The following is a 23036-nucleotide window of genomic DNA, read 5'->3' as shown; positions in this document are numbered from 1 at the left end:
GGCACTGCCACGTCGACTCCAATTGAATGGGATGCCTTTAAAGTGGTGGTCCGGGGCTTGTGTATTACTAAATGGGTGGGAGTTCGGAAGATGTTACTGCAGGAAATGGACTTGGCGGAGGGGGAGCTTAGGGAGGCCGAGCGAACCCACTCCGCCAACTCAGAGGCGCGTGACCTGGTTTTGAACGCTAAAGAGGCAGTGGCCGCAGTGGTGGAACGTTTGAGGTGTTTCGATCATTGGGCTTACCTGGCCCGAGCGCATGCTGAGAGGGATAAGGTTGGTACTTTGCTGGCGTGGCTGGCTAGCCCCCATCCTAGGAGTGCACCTATATTGGCGCTGGCCTCCCCGACGGGGCACATGGAATACACTCAACATCGGATCAATGCTAGTTTTCGTGACTATTATGCGGAGTTGTACAATAGTCAACTGCAGGCTGACGAGGAAGATATGTTACAATTTCTGGGTGACCTGGAACTGCCCTGCATAGATGCATAACAGGCTGATTCCCTTGGCCAGGATATCACACTGTCTGAAATTAAGTGCGCTATCAAGCAGATGGTGCGCAACAAGACGCCGGAACTGGACGGTTTGCCCATCGAGTTTTATTTGACCTATATTGATGTGTTGGCCCCTAGACTGCTGTTGGTCTTTCGTGAAGCCAGGAAGTTGGGACTTTTGCCGGCATCGGCTAGAGAGGCAGTAATCGTCCCCCTACTTAAACCAGGGAAGGCCCTTGATGACCCCTCGGCGTACCGTCCATGGTCCATGCTCACCACGGACTACAAAATCTTGAGTCGTATACTGGCCACTCGACTCCTCTTACATATGGTGCATCTGATTCACCAGGCCGGTTTTATTCCTACCCGCAATACTGCTGGTAATGTACGCCGCTTGCTAAGGATTCTGGGTGCGGAGTATGGTGAGGAGAGGCTGGTGGCGATCCTCTCCGTGGACATTGCGAAAGCATTCGACAGCTTGGAGTGGCCTTATTTTGTTTTTTATTATGAGGGCCTTTGGACTTGGGGAGGGTTATGTAAGATGAACAGAAATGTTATATGCCTCGGCGAGCGCTAGGGTGAGGATCGGGGCGGTCACCTCTTCGTCATATCCAGTGGGGCGGGGAACTCGGCAGGGATGCCCCCTGTCCCCGCTGTTATTTGTCCTGGCCATAGAGCCGTTGGCTGTTCGTGCCAGGTTGGGGAGAGCGTATCAGGGCCTGCAACTTCGTGGTACCATGCACTTTATATCATTGTATGCTGATGATCTCTTGATGTTCTTAAGAGACGCAGGGGTTGCCCTGGAAGGGGCACATGCGTTGCTTCATAGGTTCGGGGAAATTTCCGGACTTAGGGTAAGCTGGGATAAAACATTTATTTTTCCGGTTGACCCAGAGTGTGACTCGCCTGCTCCTGCGCAGGGCATTAGGTGGGAACCCCGCTGTCTTCCCTACCTGGGGACGCATATCTACCACTCCCAGGAAGACTTACTAGATGGTAATATTGGCAGGGCAATGCGGGGCCTTAAGAGTAGCATGCAGTTTTGGAGCACCATGCGACTTTCGGTGGCGGGTCGTGAGGCCCTTTTGAAAATGGTGGCACTACCCAGATTGCTTTATTATTTCCGTACCCTATCAGTGTGGATTCCTGCGGTCTATTTTCGGCATCTCCGGTCTATGGTTGGGGGCTTCATTTGGGGAAGCGGGAGGAGGAGAGTCGCGCTTGATACGCTAATGCGCCCGAGGGCGGAAGGGGGCCTTGCCGTTCCTGATTTGGAGTTATATTACTTGGCGGCGCAGTTTCAGGGTCTCACCCAAGCAGTGGCTCTGGAATTTCGAGGGCCTGAGCGGAAAGTCGAGCCGGACATACCTCGGCACGTGTTGTCGTTTGTGATACTCCAGCAGAAACTATTTATGGACTCATTGTCCATTGAGGAACGCACTCTGCGGCTTTGCTGGAGGCGGTACCATCGTAAAGTTGGGATACCGCGACCTTATGCCCCGGAAATACCCCTAGGTATGTGTACTGCTTTTCCGCACGGGGGGATTGGTCGGCACTGGCGGAGTGTGAGACCTGTATGAGGATGGCGCTTTAATGCCCTATTGTGCGCTACAGGAGAGATTTTGGCTCCCGCGGGGCCAATACTTGATTCACACGGCACTGGTGGCTGTAATTCAGAAACATTGGGGAGGTGGCCTGTCGGAGCCACCAGTGAGTTCTGCATGCCAATACGTGGTAATGGCGGCGGGCACTTATAAAGCGGTTACCTGCTTATACCAACGAATGCTTGGGGAGGGATTGCCGTTGCTGCGAAAGATACGTGACAAATGGGTAACGTATATTGGTAAAGATATACCGGACACAACCTGGTCGCAGTTGGTTAAGGGCTTGGAAGAGCACAAGAAATGCCAGATTCCAATTGGTTCACTTCTATATACTGCATAGGGCGTATCTCACCCCGGCGAAGATAAATCAGTATTTTCATGTGGATACAGCGCAGTGCCCCCGTTGTATGTTAGTGAATGCGGACTTGGTGCATATGTTATGGGGTTGTCCGCAACTAGGCACATTCTGGGAGGATGTAGTTGTGCTATTGTGCGATGTTACGGAGCGGCGGATCACCCCAGACAGAGGTACCTGCTTGTTGCATTGGTTCCCCCACACTAGCAAAACAAAAATAACTCGTTAATTTCAGGACCTGGGGTTGCTGCTGGCCAAGAGGGAGATCACGACCCACTGGAGGGCAGCCGGGGGGCCCAGTTTCGCCAGGTGGAAAGCATTGTTACTTACATGGGCGGGGAGTGAGAGCGTGGTTAGCCTACAACAGGCCCAGAGAGCACATAATGAGAAGGCGCTGGAGGCGGCGCGGGCGTGAGAGTGTCTGGTTGCGGATCTTAAGGCTGCGGATGCGGACTCGGGTTCGGAATCCAGCAAACAAGTGGAAAATGGAACCAAATGACAGAGTTAATCAATAGACAGAACTGGGTGTGCGTGGGTTTGTTCCCACCCAGCTATAGCCAGGTTGTTGTACACTGCGGTAAGGGTGGAGCCTTATTTCACGAGTATTGTTCCCATGGGTGATTGTGAAATGTTATGCTCTGGAGTCTGACACGCCGGTGAGTGTGGGTGGGTTGTGGGTGGGCTGTTGGGTGGGATAGAGTGACTTAGTACTGTGTGACCATGCAGCACAGGAATGTTTACAATACAGTTGTGTATTTTAGTATTGGCTAGGAATTTTGAGCATATTTAGTTCTTGTTAGAAGAGTTGCCCTTCTACATCCGTTCTAATATGCTACCTATGCTGTCACATGGACTGCCTGTGCACTGTGTAAGGTGAATATATTGCTGTACTTGGTCGCTATGTTAATTGTTTGTGGTTGAAAACTAAAACAGATTTACAAAAAAAATCTATAACCAAGGCCCGTTTGTTGCCCACACTTGCCCAAGTTAATACAATCCTCCATTTACATCCGCACAGCTGTCATACTATAAAAGCGCAATGCTTGGAAATTGCATCTGAAAGGCATATTGTCACTACTCTTATGCATTTTCCCCAGAGCCAAGTGTACCTCCCTCAATTAAGCAGGCCCCTAAACAAAGATACATAGGTTGCTCTAAACCTGCATTGGTGGCAGAAGTAGAGTAACTCGTCTACTTGGGCAGCCATTATGCTGACCTCCAAGAAGCTATTTCTACAGAAATTATTAGCAACACTTTGCCAAAAAAAGGCATGTTCATCACAACCCCAATAAATCTGGACTTGGACTGGCTTCCAATTAAACATACCTCTCAGTTAAAATAACAAATGTATGCTTCAGACTGTAGCGCACAAAGAGTTGCTTAGCTGTCTTTCATATTGTTAATCACAAGAAAGAAAGCCAGAACCATATCTGAACTTCCCTTCCCTTATATTTGATACGCTCTCCTACCACCCCGACAAACTAAAGATAACCTGACGACACTTAGGAAAACAGTGAAACACTATCCCTTAATGTCCAGGTGTGAATGCATTTATAAAGTGCAAACCTTGCAGCTAAGACACAAAGCACTGTATATTAAGAGGGGCTTGGAGAGAATTCAAGATCAAGTGGGGAAGGGAATGGAGGAGTCTTTACAGGTTGTGCCCAGGTGGAGAGTGGGCTCTATGATATTTCTCAATTACAGATAATATGTTCTTTTAAGAGCAATCTTTTACATTTTCCTATCAACAAAAGAGATTGAGGCAAGCTGGATGTACAGTGGTAATTTGATCAAGATTCAGGGTGCCTAGCATAGTTGGAAAAGGTTTGTCTCGGCTTTCTTTTGTTTTGTTGCAGATCTTGACTTGGTCTAGAAATATCTTGGTTGCAGAGACGTGCAGTTGCTCTGTCAGGTAGCATTGGGAGCTGAATGTTACTCATTATAATAATAATAATGATAATAATTCTTTATTGTTTGATTACCTAAAATCTTACAATATAACGAATACATATACTGTAGTATAAAAGAACCACTAAAAACAAGATAGAAAAGGATACGTCATTAACTACTATGCCAGTTAGAATCAATATCACAGAATTTAAAAAACGGTTCAAAACTGTAAAAAAGAAATTTCATAATCTCAGTCTCCTAATTTTGCTTTTACTCGAAATACAACTTTACAAAGGCAGAATTCATACTTATGTCGTTAAAATGCAGACACCTTATCAAAGCTTGCCTACATGCCCTTATCCCTCACATATTAAAAGGTGATTTGAGTATAGTTTTTCTTTCGATCTGTAGGCCAGGACAAATACATAGCAAATGGATGATGTTCTCCTCCCTGGTTTTACACAATCTGCATAGTGTAGACCCCTCCATTTTCATCCAAGGGGGAAGGGGGAAGATGGCTAAGTCCCAGGAGTACCCCAAATCTTGCTTTAATAAAAGTTTTCCTTCTTTTTTCTGACCAAGGTATTTCCAGATACACTTGTACCTGCTTTTTTGTGAACCCATTTATTATTGACCAAGTATGTTTGCTAATATATCTTTATCTTGTACGAGCGACAGTTGATTTGTTGTTCGGTTAATTACCTTTTTGAATGAAGCCGTATTTATTGTGTTCTTCAAGATTGGCATAACAGCAAATTCTTCTAGCGCCATTTTAAGATAGTTCCAGGCTTGTGATTTCGTGTTGTTATTTATTTCTTGCCATAGTAACTGAGACAGCTGGTTATCATGGTCATTTTTTATCCTATTCCATGTTTGAATAAATTGGCCCTTTCTTGCATAATGCTGGTCATTTAGGCCAAATTCCAATTTGATTTGTGCGGGCGATGCATATATCGAGAAGGTACTCAGAGAACTGTATTTCAATGAAATGTTAGACACAATAACCCTGTTCATTGTAAGCAAAAACTGTTAAATTAAGTTGGTATCTGAGTATATGAATTTATCATGTTTCATTAAATGTGTATCAACAATTTTTAAACTAAAAAGTTTTTATAAAGAATAAAATCTTGAGAGAAATAGAAAATTACGTTTTTTGAACTAATATTTAACTGTGTCATGATAAGTGTTAGAAGGTCATTATTTTAATGTGGGCTGACTGATCAGCACCAAATTGAGCAACACAGAAAGGAATCTCTTGTTCTTCACTTACATTACCCAGTCCTTTCTGGTTTATCTGGGAAACTCTTTTTTTGGAGGTGATCTACATGGGACCAGAATTCTAAATATATAAAGACCTTTCAGCTATCACAATGCTCAAGAGTAGAGACTTCTGCCCAGTCACAAACATTTTCAGGGACCAGCAAATTCCCCATCAATGTTGTCATCTTTTTCAACAGAAAGGGAAACAGCAAGCAATTTCATCCCTGAAAGAAGCAAAGAGCATCCTGAAGCGTGAGAAAGATAAAGACTAACAGGGGGTTATGGAGGACCTCTCCCGCCAAAAGGACATTCAACTTATCTGTAAGACAGCTAGGTGCAACAGGGGTACCAGTGGAATCTCCAGGGCTGCATGGTTGAAGGAAAGGAGGACATGCCATAACACTTTAAGAAAATGGGAACCGGCGTAAAACAGAAACAGAGGAAGAATAATCATGGAGAGCTGGTGGAAAGTGCAATGTTCCCCTGATTTACTGGTGGTAAAATAGTAGAGATATATTTTGGGGGCTGAGGGTTCATTAAAGATATGTGGGAAGGGTCTAGTGAAACCCACAGTCTGGATAGATATCCCTGGAATCTACAAGAATACAAACTTCATGTCACTATTCATGTTTGAAAAGGGAAGTATTACCATCTCTGGTACAGATAAGTTAGACTATTCAGAGAATGTTTGGGTCATGTTGGCCCAATTCAATTAAGTAGGGGAACAGGGCTGTGGGAAGCAGCGTTTAAAAGCTACTGGGTAATGCGTAAGGAAACAGAGCTCTCAAGGACGTTGGTAGACAGCTTTCACTGACGGAACGTCATTCAAACGTATATACTTGAACATAAAAAGAATAAATTGACAGAACAAAAGACAACAACTCTGGAGTTATATCAGGAAGCATGACAGATATATTGTCCTCTTGCAAGACAAATTCTAGCAACAGTACTAATTATACATAAACTGCATCTACCTCAATCAATACTAAGCTTCCGCTGACAAAGACATCTGGAAGAGTGGGCTAGGTTAAAAACAGAAAGGCAGGGCTGCTATGTTGGAGTTCAACTCACACTCCGCCATGGAGCCAAATTATTCCTGACCCTCTACACCCCTAACACCTCACACGGGTGCTTACAGATAGGACTTTATAGGCAATGCGAGTGGAGATGGAAAGCCAATTGTTAGTAGGGGAAGATTTCAACCAGGCATGGGACCTCAAACTTGAGAAGACAATCAAATCATCCTCAGACACAAAGACTCGCGGGGTACAAAAGAGAACAAAAAAAAAAAAAAGAGTCTGGCAGACAAAAGAAATGAATATTCATTCTTCTTGCATGCTTACTCCATATACTCATGTTTTGACTCTATATTTGTGTCACTTAAACTCCTTCATTCAATAGCCAGGGCAGACTTATCAGACATATCCCCTTCCGGTCATACATATATAGAAGTTTCCTGGGGGAAGGGGAGTCATGGAGGGGGTGGACGATGGTAACTGCAGGCCAACACCCCTAGAGACCCTGTCCCTTAAGACTGAGATGGTGAAAAAAAAGAGAATGTTTCAAGGCAAACACCCTATTGAATGTCACCCCGACTAGTACTTGGAATGCGTTCAAGACAACTATGCATGGAAAGCCATCAGCATTTGAGCAAAGATGGCTAGAGAAAAGAGAATGGTCTGAAAAAATATCACAACATAGCCTAAAGGATTGTAAGCATTAGAGAAGCTAAACCCATTCCAGAAGTACATGTGCTGGCTGGCTATGATAAGAGGCACATTAAAGATACATAGAGTGAATGAGGTAGAAAATGCCATCCTGAGATCAGGATAGGCATTTTACATGGGGAGTGGATGAGACTGAATCCATTGTAGCCAGAAACCTGTGATATAAAAAAAAAACATGAACATAGATAGAATTGGGAGACCAAATAGCACATGGGCAATCTAAGAACATGATACATATGAAGCCCTGAAAGCCGTGCATTCCAATAAAACCCTGGGACCTGATGGTTTACATAATATTCGGCCCTCAACTGATCCTTTGGCCCTGACATCTACTATGTGTGAGGTGGATGTGTCCCTCATACCTAAACCTGGAAAGCTACTTAAGGAATACTCCTGACTCAGGCCCATAGCCCTTCTGAACACAGATTCAAACATTTTCCCTGAAGATCTGTCTCACAGGCTGATGTCAGACTTGACTGAACCAGACCAAGTCAGCAGCAATAAAACAGACCAGGAAGAGGCAATATTATGTTTGGCACATTTGGTGGAGAAGATTAACAGGAAAAAAACTCCAGGCAATATTACTGTCTCTGGGTGCATAGAGAACATACAAATGGGAGAGTTGGGGGTTCCTCGGAGCTTAGCTTGAGAAAACAAGACTGGGGATAAGATAAAAAAAAACGGAATCTTGTGGAATAGAAGTGCTCCATAAGATCCATCAAGATGAATGTCTGAGTGTCCCTGGTTCCCCCTCCAAAGGGGCACAAGACAGGGCTGTATACTCTCCCCCAACCTGTTTGCGATGGTGGCAGAGCCACTAACCATACAAATCAAGTGTAGCACGACAATTAGGGAAATCCTGTGAGCCACCAAACAGTATAAGTTTCTTAACCAAGAATCTCCTGCCGTCCCCAACAGACCCAGAGGAATCCTTCCCAACAGTACTGAAGGAACTCTCCTGCTTCGAAAAAGTGACCTGTATTAAAATTAAGAAACAGAAGTCAATAATTCTTAATACTACAGCACCCACTGGACTTAGTGTCAAACTTACAACCTGCTCTCTTCATTATGATAGGAAACCTGCTCAAAGAGATCACTAGGGCAAAACGATCCCAGCAAGGTGGGGGGAATAGGGGTAGCGGGGGAGGGGCTGGGGAGAGGCCATTTGGCCTAACCTCCAGAAACAAATGAAGGCGTGTATTGCTGCTGCCTACTTTATATTTCCTGGCTTGAGTGCATAAATGCCCTTAAGATTAACATATTGACAATAGACCTGAATTTGTTTCAGTTGCTCCCAGTTAGTATCCGCATATCAGATATATACAACCTCTACAAAAATGCTTAATGATTTTCGTGTGAGAAGTGGGAAGGGCTTGTGTCCCAAGAAAGATCATCAAAGTACCAAGAGACTGGTGGATTATCTTGCCTCAAACTCTTCCAATATTATAGGGCGGCCAAGCCCTACACCCTGCCGGAGTAGGCTGCCTGAGAAAGAAAAAAATATTGATCTTTCAGGACTCCGCTATGATGGGATGTTCTCTTTGTGACCCAGCCTGGTTTTAAAAAGGCTCAGAACCCCGAAAACATATACCTGGCCACTTTGGTTCAAACTGTGCTTGAGATAAGGACCAAATGGTTGAGAAAGGAAACTAACCATCTTCCCATTGCTATCAGATCCACACTAAGCATTGAGGGGAGACAATGTTCTGAGGTGGAAAAAAGGGCAATTTAGAACTCTGGCAGACTTAATCTGCTGAGGTAAACTACATTGTAATGTAAAGTGAAAACCCTCAACCCCCCACACCCAAAAATTGAATACACAAGACTCTACAACATTTAACCCTAATAATCTGCTAACGATGGCAAAACAAAATGTAAATTTTAGTAGCTACCAATATAACTCTAATTGTGATTTACAGCGTGTGAAGCACTTGTGGACAACAATAATGTATTTAAGTATAATACCCTAAGTACCCACAGCTACTACATTTGACATTGAGGTATACAATGACACTGCTGTTGTTCCAGCACTCAGAATAGGACAAAAATTGGGATTCACTGAGAAGAATACTTTACCAAGCTGTACGCAGTTTGTAGGCCTCCACCAGACTGGCCAGATCATTAATGTCTACCACCACAGGCCTGGCAGCCACTGGGTGCGGTTGGACACGCTGCAGAGACAAATCGTTGAGATAGGAGACCATACCACCCACTGGTCTTCCAGCCCGTACTTGCATGTAACTCTTCACCAGGAACCTGCAAAGAATAAGAAACACGATTTCTGTGCCATTTCACTAAGGTCCTCACCCAAACATTTTAGAAGACTGTGACCAGAGTTAAAGGGTAAGGGAATGCCCTTTATGCACTGCCAGTGACTGTATCTCAAGGGGAACAGAGGAGATGCAGACTGTTACAAAGGCAGGGCAATTGGCTATGTTCTGAAATGATGTCACCACCAGGAGCAATTTCTTGATTAGTCATGGTGTATGAACAGTAGCTCAGGAATTAAAATGCAACAACACTCCTATAATTGCAGCTTTGTGAAGGAAATTTAGAGACTCTAGGGGTGTAGCTTGCTAGTCCCATAATAAGAGCCTAAAGTGGGTCAATTCGATATTTGCCCAATGGAATTTTGGGAAGAACAGTCCTTGACTCACAACACACTGCAGGCTTTTTCCAAGTGCATGTTCATCAGATAAATGGTTTTCTAGATCCCACTGTTAACATGCAAATCAGAAGGAAAATTGAATTGTTGTAGAAATAGCCAAAGAAAAAGAGTAACAGTTGCTTTACAATTCACAGGGAAACTTTCATTTGGAAGGCCAACTCTGGTAGAATCTGAGCAGCTGGTTCTATCTGGGAATTAGGGCATTATCATTCATAGCAAAGAGGGATTTGATCACACATGTCTAGTCGATAGTTTTTCCATTCCTCCTTAGACCTACACTCCATGAGCAAAGTCAAGTAGTCATGGCTGTTTGACTGCAGCAATAAAAGCGAATGCATAACCCGGGCTGGTAGGAAACCAATGATGCTACACCTCCCAAGAAAGATTAGGAATCCACAGATGCTGTTATTACCTGGCTGTCTGAAGCATCATGACGGTGTTCTCGCCTTCGTAGGTGCACGCTGGGGTGAAGGTTACATAGATATCAGGCAGTCCACTACAGCGGGAATAGCCGTGCCCACCACATGCCATCCTGCAATCTTCGATCCCAGTGCTGGCAGTCCAGCTAGTGAATGCTTTCAGACCAGCAGACAATGCATGGAGCTAACAGTAGAAGGAGATAAAGAGTGAGATGTCAAAAACCTAACAAAATACTTTTGTTAGGGTAAATGTGCATCTGTGGTTAATCCTATCACTTCCTAGCCTTGACCAGGCCTTAATAAATAGCACATCTCTGCCCTGAAGTAGATATGTCCCCAGCAACATCCAATCTTCTTATCAAGCTCAAGGCATTGAAAACTACCTATGCACAGCAGCATCCAACCCTTGTCAAATGGAATGGGCAGTCTCTGCCCAACAGTGTTAGGAGTGTGAGGTTGCACCATTAGCATGCTGAATCTGAACAACCTCTCTGGGAAGTCAAAACTGCTCAAATATAGACATCTAATGGCACTTCTATGGCTCTAAAAACAGAAAATGGATATTCCCTTTCCAAAAAGTCAACAAACCTTTCCCTGAGCATTCCATACCTACAGATGTAAAATGCCTCTTCTAGCTGTTGCAATTGCCCTAATGCTGCTCCACAAAATTAACGTGAACAGCTAACACTTTGCTCACAAGACTCTTAAATAAGCATTGTAAGACTAACAACTTAAGTCTACACCTAATTCGCCCAGAACACAGTTACAATCAGCTGTTGACAGTGGTATTCTGAAATATCTTCATTTCAACCTAGGCTGTAAGCCATTAAATGTGGCTGGAGCTTAGCCATGGAATGAACTGCTTTGTCAATGTCAAGCAATTCCAAGGTGCTTAGCTTTTGAAGATAATGATGCTTTATAAATGTATAATACGCGTTAATAGGCAACTGTCCGAGTCCTTACTGAAGTCTACAGTAGTGTTTATGCACAGATGTTTTAGAACTGAGACTTGTAAACTTTCAAAGTTATTTGGTCATGGCAGTGGTTATATTTGTTGGGATACTAGGGTGATGTGTAAGACGTTAGTTACTTAAAAAAAGAATTACGATTGACCCCGTTCTGGCATTTGTTCTTTAAAGAAAATAGAAGCAGACACCAAATAGTGACTTCTGGAACTTGCTGCTGCCTCAACAAACCCCTTCACTCACTTTTACAGTCACAGACTGAGAAAGGTCAAGCCGCCTGCCCCATTCCAGTCTTGTTCTCCACAGCCATTCTCTCCCACTATGATAAGTTTACAGTGATCAGTTAGGGTATAATCCAACCCAACACAAAACTGCCTAGCCTTTCCCTTCCACCATTACAGTGTAGCTCATATAGCCTGTTGATACACCCCATCTAACAGACCTAAGCCACAGCTTCTCCCTCCAACCATCGTGGCATTGCTTCGAGTAGTTTCTCCTGCCTTACACCACTTCTTACCACCTTAATAAAGTTATCCAAGATCGAATACCTATATCTACAGCTCTATATCTCTCCTTCCAGACCTGTAAAATTACTTTGGCAAATCATTAAGGCATTGCACCTCCGCTTGCCTACATTGTAGAGTATTTTAATACCTGCTCAGATCGGTCATCCACTCCATACCCTTCCTCCCGCACTGCAGTTCCCGGCATAACTCTAGTTCCCAGGGGGGGCGCTAGAGGGCGCACTGCGGAATGGCTGGCTGAACTGTCGGCTCCGCCGGATGGACGCAACCATAACGGGCCTTTCACCCTTTTAAACCGCCGACCCAGCTAAACAAAAGGCAGCTCCAGGTGTCGGAAGGTGAAACCGACAAGATGCTGTGACTTTGGAAGCGATCTGCGAGCCACACAGCAGGTAAACAGCCGAAAAACGGGACACCGCCGGAGCGCTTCCAAGATGGCCGCGCCTGGCGGCTGCCGATATGGAGCAGACAACTGGCCGGCGGAGCGCTGAGGACTGCCACATCACGGTGCCAGGACGCGTCGGTGCAGCTGTAGGAGCAGCGAGGCAGCAAGACAGCGGAGACCGGTAGCTGCGGCGAGATACGGAGACTTCCGAGGTGCGTTCCACCGAATCCAAGATGGCGGCGGCGCTGGAACGCACGAGACCGGCGATATCGGCTGCCCCCGGGACAGGCGAAACGAGACCCCAGCAAGAGCAGAAATAGCGGCGGACGTCCGATCAAGTCATAACGAGGTGAGCCGGCCCGGCGCTAGGCACTGCATGACCAGACCAGCAGGCCCCCCAGATCGGCGAGCTCACTGCTCTGCGTGCTCAAAGGAGGTGCATGGGGTCTCGGAGGCACATGGCGATTCCCCAAAGCCACGTGGACCAGCTCCTAAATCCACAACGAGTGAGCCCTAGGCCGTAATGCGCCACTGACCGCTCCCCAAAACGGACACTGCCACCAGGCCACTAACGAACAGCAGGCACTGCAACGTTCCTTTCCTGCCGCACCCGGGGGGTAGATGAGCAGACGTACCCAGAGGTGGGGGGCCCAGACACCAGCGGGAAAAAGCACGCAGACGGCTGGAAGCCCGAAAACGGCTGAACACACCTCACCTCTGCCACTGCGGAACATGGGCAAGCCGGACAAACAACAGTCCAAGCTCCCCTTCGAAGCGAGGAAGCAGCCAAAAAATGTAACGACCGCCCCTGAAACCGAGGGTGACGGTGAAATGGCTGAGGGGTCTGCCATGGAATCGGTGCTTCGCGCAATCCAACAGAGTTTACAGGAAATGAATGGGAAACTGGACAGCGTGGTGCAGAGGGTGGACAATATGGCGGCTAAAATAGAGAAACACGACGAGCGCCTGGATGAAGCAGAACAGAGGATCTCCAAGGTAGAAGACGAACATAAGACCACGTCGAAGGTATGCGGAGGATTGGAGAAAACTGTGGAGACCCTTCGCGCGAAGGTGGAGGATCAGGAAGCTAGGTCCAGGCGGAACAACATCCGAATTTCCGGCCTGCCGGAATCCACCAACACAGGGAGGATGGAGACGTATGTCGAGACTCTCCTAACAGAAATATTTGGCGCTGACAAACTATCCTCGGTGTTCCTGATCGAGAGAGCGCACCGCTCCCTGGCGCCAGTTCCGAAACCAGGGGCTGCTCCACGAATGATCATAGCGCGTACACTTAACTACAGGGACAGAGACACAGTCCTCCGACTCGCCAGAGAAATGGGAAAAATCACACATCAGGGTAACACGCTGGAATTCTACCCTGATCATACTATGGCGGTGCAGCAGGCGCGGAAGGAATTTGCGCCGGTGAAAAAGAAACTACGGGACCTTGGTCTTGAATATGCCATGCTGTACCCTGCCAAACTCAAAATCACGAACCTTGGCAAGCCGGTCATCTTGCAATCAGTACAGGCGGCACATGACTTCATCAAGCAGCAGGGGAAGCGACGGAAAGAGCAGAACAGAGCGGAATCAACGAGCGATGTAGAATGAACGGAGGGGTAGTATTGGTACTTCGATGCACATGACACGGCTCAGGTACCTCGCTGGGCTCCAGAAACAGATGGTTGGCACACATTGACCCACACCGAGACACTCGGCCTGACGGTGCAGAACCACGGACTCGTATATTTTGGACATTACAGCAGCGGACCAGGGGAGAATGTCCTCGCAGTGAGTATTGGGGGAACATGAGACCACCGGCAGGCGCACGAAGAGACATCATGGCCAGGGGGCTGAGTGGCTCCCATGGCAATTGTGTATGTAACGGGGGTACAGACACTAGTCCTAGAACCAGCCCTCATTGCTAGCACTGTATTGAGCTACCACTACCAAGTGACCCTGGGGGATATCGAATATATGATGTCTGGATCTATTCGCTGCCGTACTCTTACTTTCTGATGGTGGTTGGTGGGTGGAAGGTGAAAGACTCCACACACGATATAAAAGTCGGAATAGGCGTCTGTCCACGTCCACTACGTGGATGGAGATGTGTGAACCTGGCGACACCCCCAAGCGGGTGCGCCCCACACTGAGTTTTCAAGTTCGGATACAGTTAGTTCAGGGATGGCTTTGGCAAAGTTCGGGCGCTAAAGTGGGTGGGGGGGATGAGGGGGAACTGGGTTTGTTTGTTTCATTAACTCTGTGTCTGAGAAGCATGGCGAACTTCATGACCATACATAACTATTTCACCGATCCGGCGAGGATCACGCACCACACACCCCAATGTTTACTGTCTGTTCGGAATTGTACACGGCGGCCGCACCTCGAAAGATATACCAGGATGAGCACATACGCCAATGTCAAGAGTTGATACGTTAACCCTGCTCACGTGGAATGTAAGAGGGCTAGGTAACCCGAAAAAGATCAGGCAGATGTTTGCTTATTTTGACAGATTACATGCAGACATAGTGTATTTACAGGAAACACACCAAGCCGCTACGCACACATCTACACTGGGGGCACGATGGGCGGAATCAGTCACAAGCTCTAATTACTCAACGTACTCCAGAGGGGTTAGTATCCTCATACGTAAAGGGACACACTTTGAAATTACAAATGTGAACAGAGACTCGGAGGGCAGAAGTGTAATGGTAGAGGGGAAGGTCAGGGGGCAGAGACTACTGTTACTGAACACATATGGCCCCAATGTAGACGACCCGGGGTTTTACAGGAAAGTTTGGCAGACACTCGCAGACAAACATATAGACCACATACTATGGGGGGGTGATTTCAATGTTACGCTGCAGGACCAGTTAGACCGGGCTGCACATACCACGGAACACCATAGCAATGCAAGACATATGTTGCAGGACGCGATAGAGGACCTCCAACTGACCGACATTTGGAGGAATAGTAACGCTGGGGTCACCGCTGCGACTCACATAAATGCTGCAAACAACAGCTGGGCACGACTAGACTATTGGCTGGGTACCCGAGAGATACTGACTTGGGTTCAACACGTCTCACATCCGCCCAGGACACTTTCAGATCACAACCCAGTTTTGCTAAAAATAGGGGTCCCTAAATATGAACCGCCGCCCTTCACTTGGCGTTTCAGCGCGACTGCTCTGAAGGACCCGCTGTATGTCACCACTATACATGCGGCAATAGTAGACTACTTCGACAACAACGCACCGACAATGGACGACCCCTGTCTCCTGTGGGAGGCGTTTAAGGCCACAATCAGGGGGGTATGCATTAGCACGTCCTCGGGTATACTGAAGGACATCAGGCAACAACTACGCACGCGCGAAGCAGCAATACAGGAGCTGGAACACACATACACGCACACAGGGGACACTAAGGTACTAGGAGACATACAAACCCTTCTAACGGAACACAGACAGTTTGCCTCAGACGAACTCAAGTACGTCACTAAACGGGCGACGGCCAGGCGCTACGGGGAAGGTGGCAGACCGGGCAGGGCTCTGGCAGATAAGATATGCTCGGGGAGGGCCCCTCAGAACATAACAGCCATCTGTAAGGCCACGGGTGAAACGGTGAACGACGTTAAGGGGATTATGGCAGAATTTATGGCACACTACGGCGCCTTATACCAAGCACGCCCCTCGCCCACGCAGGAAGACTTGCTAGCATATATGGAAGATGTGGAATTAGCATGGCTGTCAGACGGTCACAGAGCGTACCTAGCCCGCCCTGTCACGGTCGAGGAGGTTACGGACACAATCAAGCGACTGCCAAACAACAAAGCACCGGGGCCGGACGGGTACGTGACAGAATTTTACAAAGAATATGCGGATCTACTCGCGCCACACTTGGTGAGGCTCTATGGGGCAGCTCACGAAGCCCAAACCCTGCCAGGCTCCATGAGGGAAGCCTTACTCATTGCGCTCTTAAAGCCGGGTAAGGAGGAAGATAAATGTGACTCGTACCGCCCCTTGTCCCTATTGAACGTAGACACAAAAATAATCGCCAGTCTACTGGCAGACAGGCTGAAACCACTCATGCCTCTTTTAATTAGACCAGACCAATCTGGATTCATACCTGACAGAGCTACCACGCATAACACCCGCACACTCTTTGCCCTGGCCCATTACCTATCCCCAGACACAAAAGCAGTGGCGGTGCTACTTGACGCTGCCAAGGCGTTTGACACCATAGGATGGTCCTTCATTCAGGCGGTCCTGGTGCGCATGGGATTTCCCCTGATGTTCCTGGGCTGGATCTCTATGCTATATACCAATCTGTCAGCACGCATCAGAATAAACAAACATATTTCAGAACCCATTCCAATATGCAGAGGGACGAGACAGGGCTGCCCGCTATCACCGATGCTCTTTGCATTGATCCTGGAGCCATTGGCATGTAAAATTAGACAGCACCATCACTATTCAGCCATACAGATGCCATCACGCCCCATCCACATATCATTATACGCAGATGACATGGTGCTTTATGTCAAAAACCCGGCACAAAACCTAAATCCGCTAATGCGGGAGTACATCAGGTTTGGGAGCCACTCCGGATTACAAATTAACTGGGACAAATCACTCATCCTGGCTCTGACAGATAGCACACGCCCTATACCCCTAGATTACCCACTCGAATGGCAGGAGGAACCTACGAAATATTTGGGAGTATGGTTTCACAGGGACCCAGAAATAGTTATACGCACCAACTATGGGCGAGCGATAGCGGCCTTGGAGGATAAAATAAAAAGATGGAATAAACTCCCACTATCCCTGGCGGACCGGACTGCAATTGTAAAGATGGTGATACTGCCCAAATTACTGTACTTATTCAACAACATCCCAATAAAGCCACCAGCGGCAGTGTTCCGCAATATAAACTCCTTAGTGCTTAGTCTGATATGGGCCGGAAAACAAGCAAGATTGGAACTACACACCATGACACTTCCGTATGCCCGGGGGGGCTTCAGGGTGCCGGACTTCTATCTCTATTATTTGTGCGCTCAAGCGCAATTCGCGCATTACTGGCACCACGAAGTACCCTTCCTGACCCACGTGGCGGTAGAGGCGGGAGACACGGACCCGATACCACTGGAGAACATACTGCTACATAAACGCCCCAGGCTACATGACAGAGACATAAACACTGTGGACACCACCACGGAAGCATGGCGGCTGATGGGCAAAGCGGCTAAAGCGCTACCACTATATGCTCCGGATCTACCATTGGCCCATAACCCATATATCTCAGTAACGCAAGAACAGATTGGCATGGATCAGCTGCGATGGGCAGGCATAGATAAAATGGGTGACTTATATCTGAATGGGGTATTCCAAACGTTAAACACAATGCACTACATTAGCAACCCGTCCCTCCTGTTCACGTTTAACTATTATAGGCTTCAGAGGGCACTTAAGGAACATTACCCGACACACCCGGAGGAGCCAACGCCGCTGGCACCCCTGCAACTCCTTCTCACGACACCTACGGCATCCCACCTGGTGTCAAAATTATATACTAGTTTACAGGGAGCGATAGGGGATGGCACTGACAAAGCTAGGGATAGGTGGAGCGAGGGACTAGTGACACCCCTCACTGAGGAGGAATGGGCATCTGCATGCATGCTAACAGGCATGCTGACGCCAAACGGTAACCTACGAATCATACACTACAAATACCTACATCAAGTGTACTACACACCTCAGAGATTACAGAGATATGGGCTACAAGAGGATTCAAAGTGCAAAAGATGTAAACAGGAGGGAGCGGACTTCATGCACCTGGCATGGCACTGTCGCAGGGTGGCAGGATATTGGGAACAGGTGGTGCAAACGCTGAATATCATGTTAGAATCCTCTTTGGTATGCGATGCCAAACTGTGTCTCTTGGGTATTGAACCAAACTTGAGGGCGACGAAGCGAAAGTTCTGTGCAGTGGCGCTGTTACTGGCTAAGAGGAGGGTCTCCCTGCACTGGAATAGTACAAGAGGGCCAGAGGTTAAGAGATGGCTGGAAGATATGGTGTACTGTCGTGACACTCTGAACACCTATGAGGAGGACCTACCAGCTAGATCAAGGCCCAAAGACTATTGGGAATACCTTAGAACCTACTTATTGGAGCTTGGGGCAGATGAGGAGGTGAATGTGAACACCTAGGAAAGGTACATGGAGGGTGAACGACAGTTGTACGCTGATAACGTGGTATGGAAAAGGAGGGAGGATGCTGTGACACAGAGATAAAGTTTCTGATAGACACACCAAGTTAAATTTAGGGGTGAGTCCATCAAGTTAAAGTTGGGAGAAAAAGTAACCAAAAAAGTAAGAACACTGGCAAGAATATACATGGCTATAGCACTTAATTTTTTGTAAATATGATTCAGATGTAAAGCGCCGCCGGTCCTATGGATGTCGGCTGATGGGCTGTGTACATGACCAAACGAGCCCGATCGGGCACACACAACTGTAGCCGGCCAATACTGGTTGTAGGCGAATCACATGTACTGTATTTTCCTCTGTGGTAAGTGCGAATAAACTTCTTACACCAAAAAAAAAAAAAAAAAAAAACTCTAGTTCACAGATTTCTCTGCCACCGGAGTAAAATGACCTCAAGTGGTGGGTTCAAGTCTCACAACACTGCTCCCTCCCTCACTTATGGACCAAACTTGCAGGACATCACCACTTTCCTCATGCTACACATCTGTGAGCCTACCCTGTATAACACCAATACCTCTGGTAGTTCGCTGAGGTTCCCTTGGTTGATGTCTCCTGTGATGCGGTGGTATGTGCGGTTCATGTAGTCTCCAACAAACCAGAAGGCATATGCAGTTGCCAGCAACGGGAAGAGCTTGTACTGCTGGGTCTGATAGTCCAGAATCTGAGGCTCAGGTTCACTGTTGGCCAAAAGGGAAAGTGAAATATAGAAACATGCAAAGGTGATTCAAGAAATACGACCCCTGGAGTAGGATGTGTGTGTATTCCTATGATACATAAAGAGAGGCTGGGAGGATGTTCCTTCACCTATTTGGCGGCTAACACCTGGAGCCTGCTTTCAAAAGCTCAGAGATCTAGATAAGGAAAAGGCTTTCAAGGTATCTTAAAAAACATACATTTTTGGGAAATTGTAAGTTACTGTTTCACTCTACAGGCTTTCTCAGTACCAAGAAACTTCTTGGGAAGCACCTGTATGCTTTATAAATGACTTTCACTCGTTCAACAATGCAGCTCAGACTCCCCATTAGCAATTATACGATTGCCTGGTTTTACATTTCACATTTGCGAGTAGTTTACATGGATAATTTTAAGCATGTCACAGTCCACAAATCAAAGATTTGGCTTGAACTTCAGTGTTGCTCAGACAGTGTGAGTGGTAGAATGCCTGGTGAGATCATGGAATGTTTGGTGCCCGGCCTGTGTGTGGAGTGGCAGTTTATGGCAGGCAGGCTGAGCGACAGGGAGGTCTTTTACATTTCCATCTATCTTATCCTGATGAACTTAACCTGGAACTAAGCTCAATAAACTTACCCTGTTTTATACTCCTGGCTCAAGGATCATCTTTTTACAACATGTACACTGTGTATTTATCTCTAGGCACAAAAATTGTATTTGAAGCATTCTGGGGTCCATGTACGCAGTGGGAAATTAATCTAACATTTATATCTATCAACGAAGACCCTACGATGCAGAAAGACTTTTATCATTCGCATACAAGTTGTCTGATGTCCAAGGAACATTCCCAAGATGTTTTGGAACTTGTGTAGCACCAGAGAAGAAGTTACAGTCCTGACGACCGAGACCATTTTTTCCCCAAAATCAGCCACTTTTAAATCCAGCATATTTGCTCTTGCAAGTGAAACTGTGATTTTAAAGGGAAACGATTCCTCAGAACTGCTCTGGTTTTAATGCATGGCTCTGTTTTAGTGCCTAAATCGCACTGGTGTCCCTTAGTAGCCATTTTTGCGGATCATGTGTAGTCTGCCTGACTTTGCTGTTAGTGCCAATCTACCAGCAGTAAGGTCAGGATTGCTAACAGAAATGTATTTACTTCAAGGTGCTAGATTTTTTTGACTCTGTGGGAGTACAGCCACATAATATTTAGACAGACTGACTATAACAGCGAGAACTAATGGTTCCCTACAGTCGGGCTGTGCAATCATTCGAGTCTAAGGGTAGATGTTTTGATGGATTTCATGGTGATCTTTCTCTTTGTGTCCAGTATGTAATGGAAGTCATCTATATTTTATGTAAAATCCACTAATGTAATTCCACTTGCACCTTTGTTGGAAATACCTGCATTTTTACAGATTAATTCCAAAATTGCAAACAACCCGGGGCTGAAGAAAAAAAGTTGTAGTTGAAGAGGCCTAGGTAAGCCAGTCACTTACAATGTTGATATGTAGGTTATCATGTTTTTTTTGGTTGTTTAGGATGCTTTTTTCCATGAGAGGTTCATCGATGGAAATGTCTTTGACAGGTATTCCTTAGATGATGAAAGTAGAGATGTGGCGTTTGTCAAGGAGCAGATAGTATATTAGGGATGTACAAAAGGTTTTGGCGTCTCTTTAGGCTTTTTCAGCGGAAGAGTGAATGATTTTCACAGAGGAAGTATGGGTGAGTTTATAACGTTTCGCATTTTCAACTTAAGAACCCAAACACCAACAGGCTGACATGTTTGTGCATTTTTTGACAGAGAAGCACTTCTGACAGACTGCTTGCAGGAAGAAGCAGCCTCTGTGAGGGCAAAGTCAAATCTACTCTCTTGATCCTTTAATATTTTATCTCAAAAGAATTTGTGAATATCTCAATTCTGAGATTCAAACAAGAATGCATTCCAAACGCGTGCTATCTCTCAAGCTCTTTCTAAGACTACCATTTGAGAGGGCTTTAAGAATGTCGTCTCTGACTTGACAGGAGGATCAGCCAAGGCAAGAAATTACCCTGAGGTACCTAGAGATAGCATCTAAGACAGCAGAAGAATGCCACATATACACTAAGACAGAAGCAGCACGTAAAATACTACAGGAGGTTGCATCTTCAAATACTTAAAGAGTTGAAAATCCTGAAATGAGGATTTCATTTACAGGGAATAGAAAATCTGAGATATGCTAACTGCCAGGAAAAGACTGTCCAGCTGATTAGCTGCAGTGCGGACCCAAACATCGAGGAGGATAGGCTACAAACATTAATGTACTAAATGTGTGGTTTAATTCTAAGAGCATTTAAAAGCTAATGGCAAGCAATAATTTAAACCACGTGACTATGTAAGATCCACCAATTGAAAAATGCAGATTCTCAGATTTTAAGCTCAAGCCCTGGCCAACTTGGTTATCTTTTCAATGTTTCTTTTATCTGCAGGGTCTTCTGTAACAGTAGTTGGTGATTGAACAATATGCTACAAGCAAAATGTTTCCTACTTACCCCGGCCTCAACTCAGACTGGTGCCGCACAGCACTGTATCTGATTGCGATTGTGCATGCTCTGGACAGACAGCGTGCTGCCTCTCCTACGATGAGAGAGCGGATAAAAACCATGGTGCCATACGTCAATTTCGCGCTCACTGGTTTTACATAAGTACCATTGGGCTCCACCTGAGAAAGTGACAAACATTAATTCACAGGATCCAATAAGGTTACAAGCAAATCTTGCTGGCATTAATAATCACTAAGGTTGTAGAGACATCTCTGGGGTGATGGGCCCTACGGGAACACAGTCAGATAGGGTACAAAAGCAACACTTCTAGGGACTCGTGCAGTAACTTTGCCAGGGGAACATGTAGCAACAATAGCAGTTGAGTAAAAAGCCTTACAAACAAACCTCATATGCTGTGCCTCACAGCACAAGCTCTCTTACCTTGGCATACTTCATCAGCATATTCTCTCGAGGGATGCGAACGTTGTCCAGTTTCAGAAAGCCATTATCAGTCTCATCAAAGCCAAATTTGGGCCCAATGTCCCCCACCATCACACCTGTGTCAAAGTTATCATCAGTTAGGTTCTCTATACAACCCTTTGCAAGGGAGCAGTATTTTTAAAGCCCAATCATTCCCTCAAAAGTAGCATATTATTGAGATACACTTGGCAAGTTCCATGCTAAATCGTATTAAGAAATTAACCGACCACTATAGAAGCTTAAACATGTCTGGTGTGCCTAGGGCACTATGTGTAATTGTTTTTTTTGGGCCGCTTCCTGTGGAAGCGTTTGGGTCAGTATGGAAATTAGAGAGTCTAGGGCTGCACATTCTGTGAAGTTCCGGTCGGGGGTGTATTCCTCTCAAAATGGTCCTCTAGTGTGTTTACGATCTCTTCCGGGTGTGTCTGTAAGTGACCCTCACCAGTATGCAACTGCTGAATGCCTCTGCTGCTACCTCCTTTTTTATCCAACCAGGCCAGCATTTTCCCTTCTTTGTCCCCTACCTCGTATATTTTGTGGGTCGTAGCAGAGATATTGTCAAGTACTTGCAATCTAAGGTGTTCCCTATACTTTTGCTGGCACAGCTGCAAGGTGTGAGCCGTGTCCACTGTGGGAGCTGCCATGTGGGACACATTGGCTGTGCACACGGACCGTTCCAACTCTGCAAGTTCTTGTCTTTGCGCCTTTTTATGCCCCTTAATGAAAGCCATCGCCTGTCCGCGAAGGACCGTCATCTACGCTTCCCAAAGGACCGAGGGGGAGGGCACCGAGTCTTTGTTCTCC

The 23036-nt window shown here is 46.3% G+C and overlaps 1 protein-coding gene across 3 annotated transcripts in view; it reads right to left on the bottom strand.

The window, feature by feature from the left end:
• ACOX1 (acyl-CoA oxidase 1) overlaps window positions 1-23036 on the bottom strand; it is a 207941-nt gene that overhangs the window by 46196 nt on the left and 138709 nt on the right. For all 3 annotated transcript variants that reach the window (XM_086930716.1, XM_086930717.1, XM_086930715.1), the window contains exons 6-10: window positions 22194-22309; window positions 21762-21931; window positions 19075-19237; window positions 10414-10604; window positions 9410-9589 (exon numbers count right to left, since the gene is read on the bottom strand). In XM_086930716.1, the coding sequence (XP_086786842.1) occupies window positions 9410-9589; window positions 10414-10604; window positions 19075-19237; window positions 21762-21931; window positions 22194-22309 (820 nt within the window). The remainder of the gene's footprint in view (window positions 1-9409; window positions 9590-10413; window positions 10605-19074; window positions 19238-21761; window positions 21932-22193; window positions 22310-23036) is intronic.

Source organism: Lissotriton vulgaris, chromosome 7 (assembly GCF_964263255.1).
Source record: "Lissotriton vulgaris chromosome 7, aLisVul1.2, whole genome shotgun sequence".
Taxonomy (NCBI): domain Eukaryota; kingdom Metazoa; phylum Chordata; class Amphibia; order Caudata; family Salamandridae; genus Lissotriton; species Lissotriton vulgaris.
The sequence above is the reverse complement of the archived record's forward strand: the minus strand, read 5'-3'. Positions and strand labels throughout refer to the sequence as shown.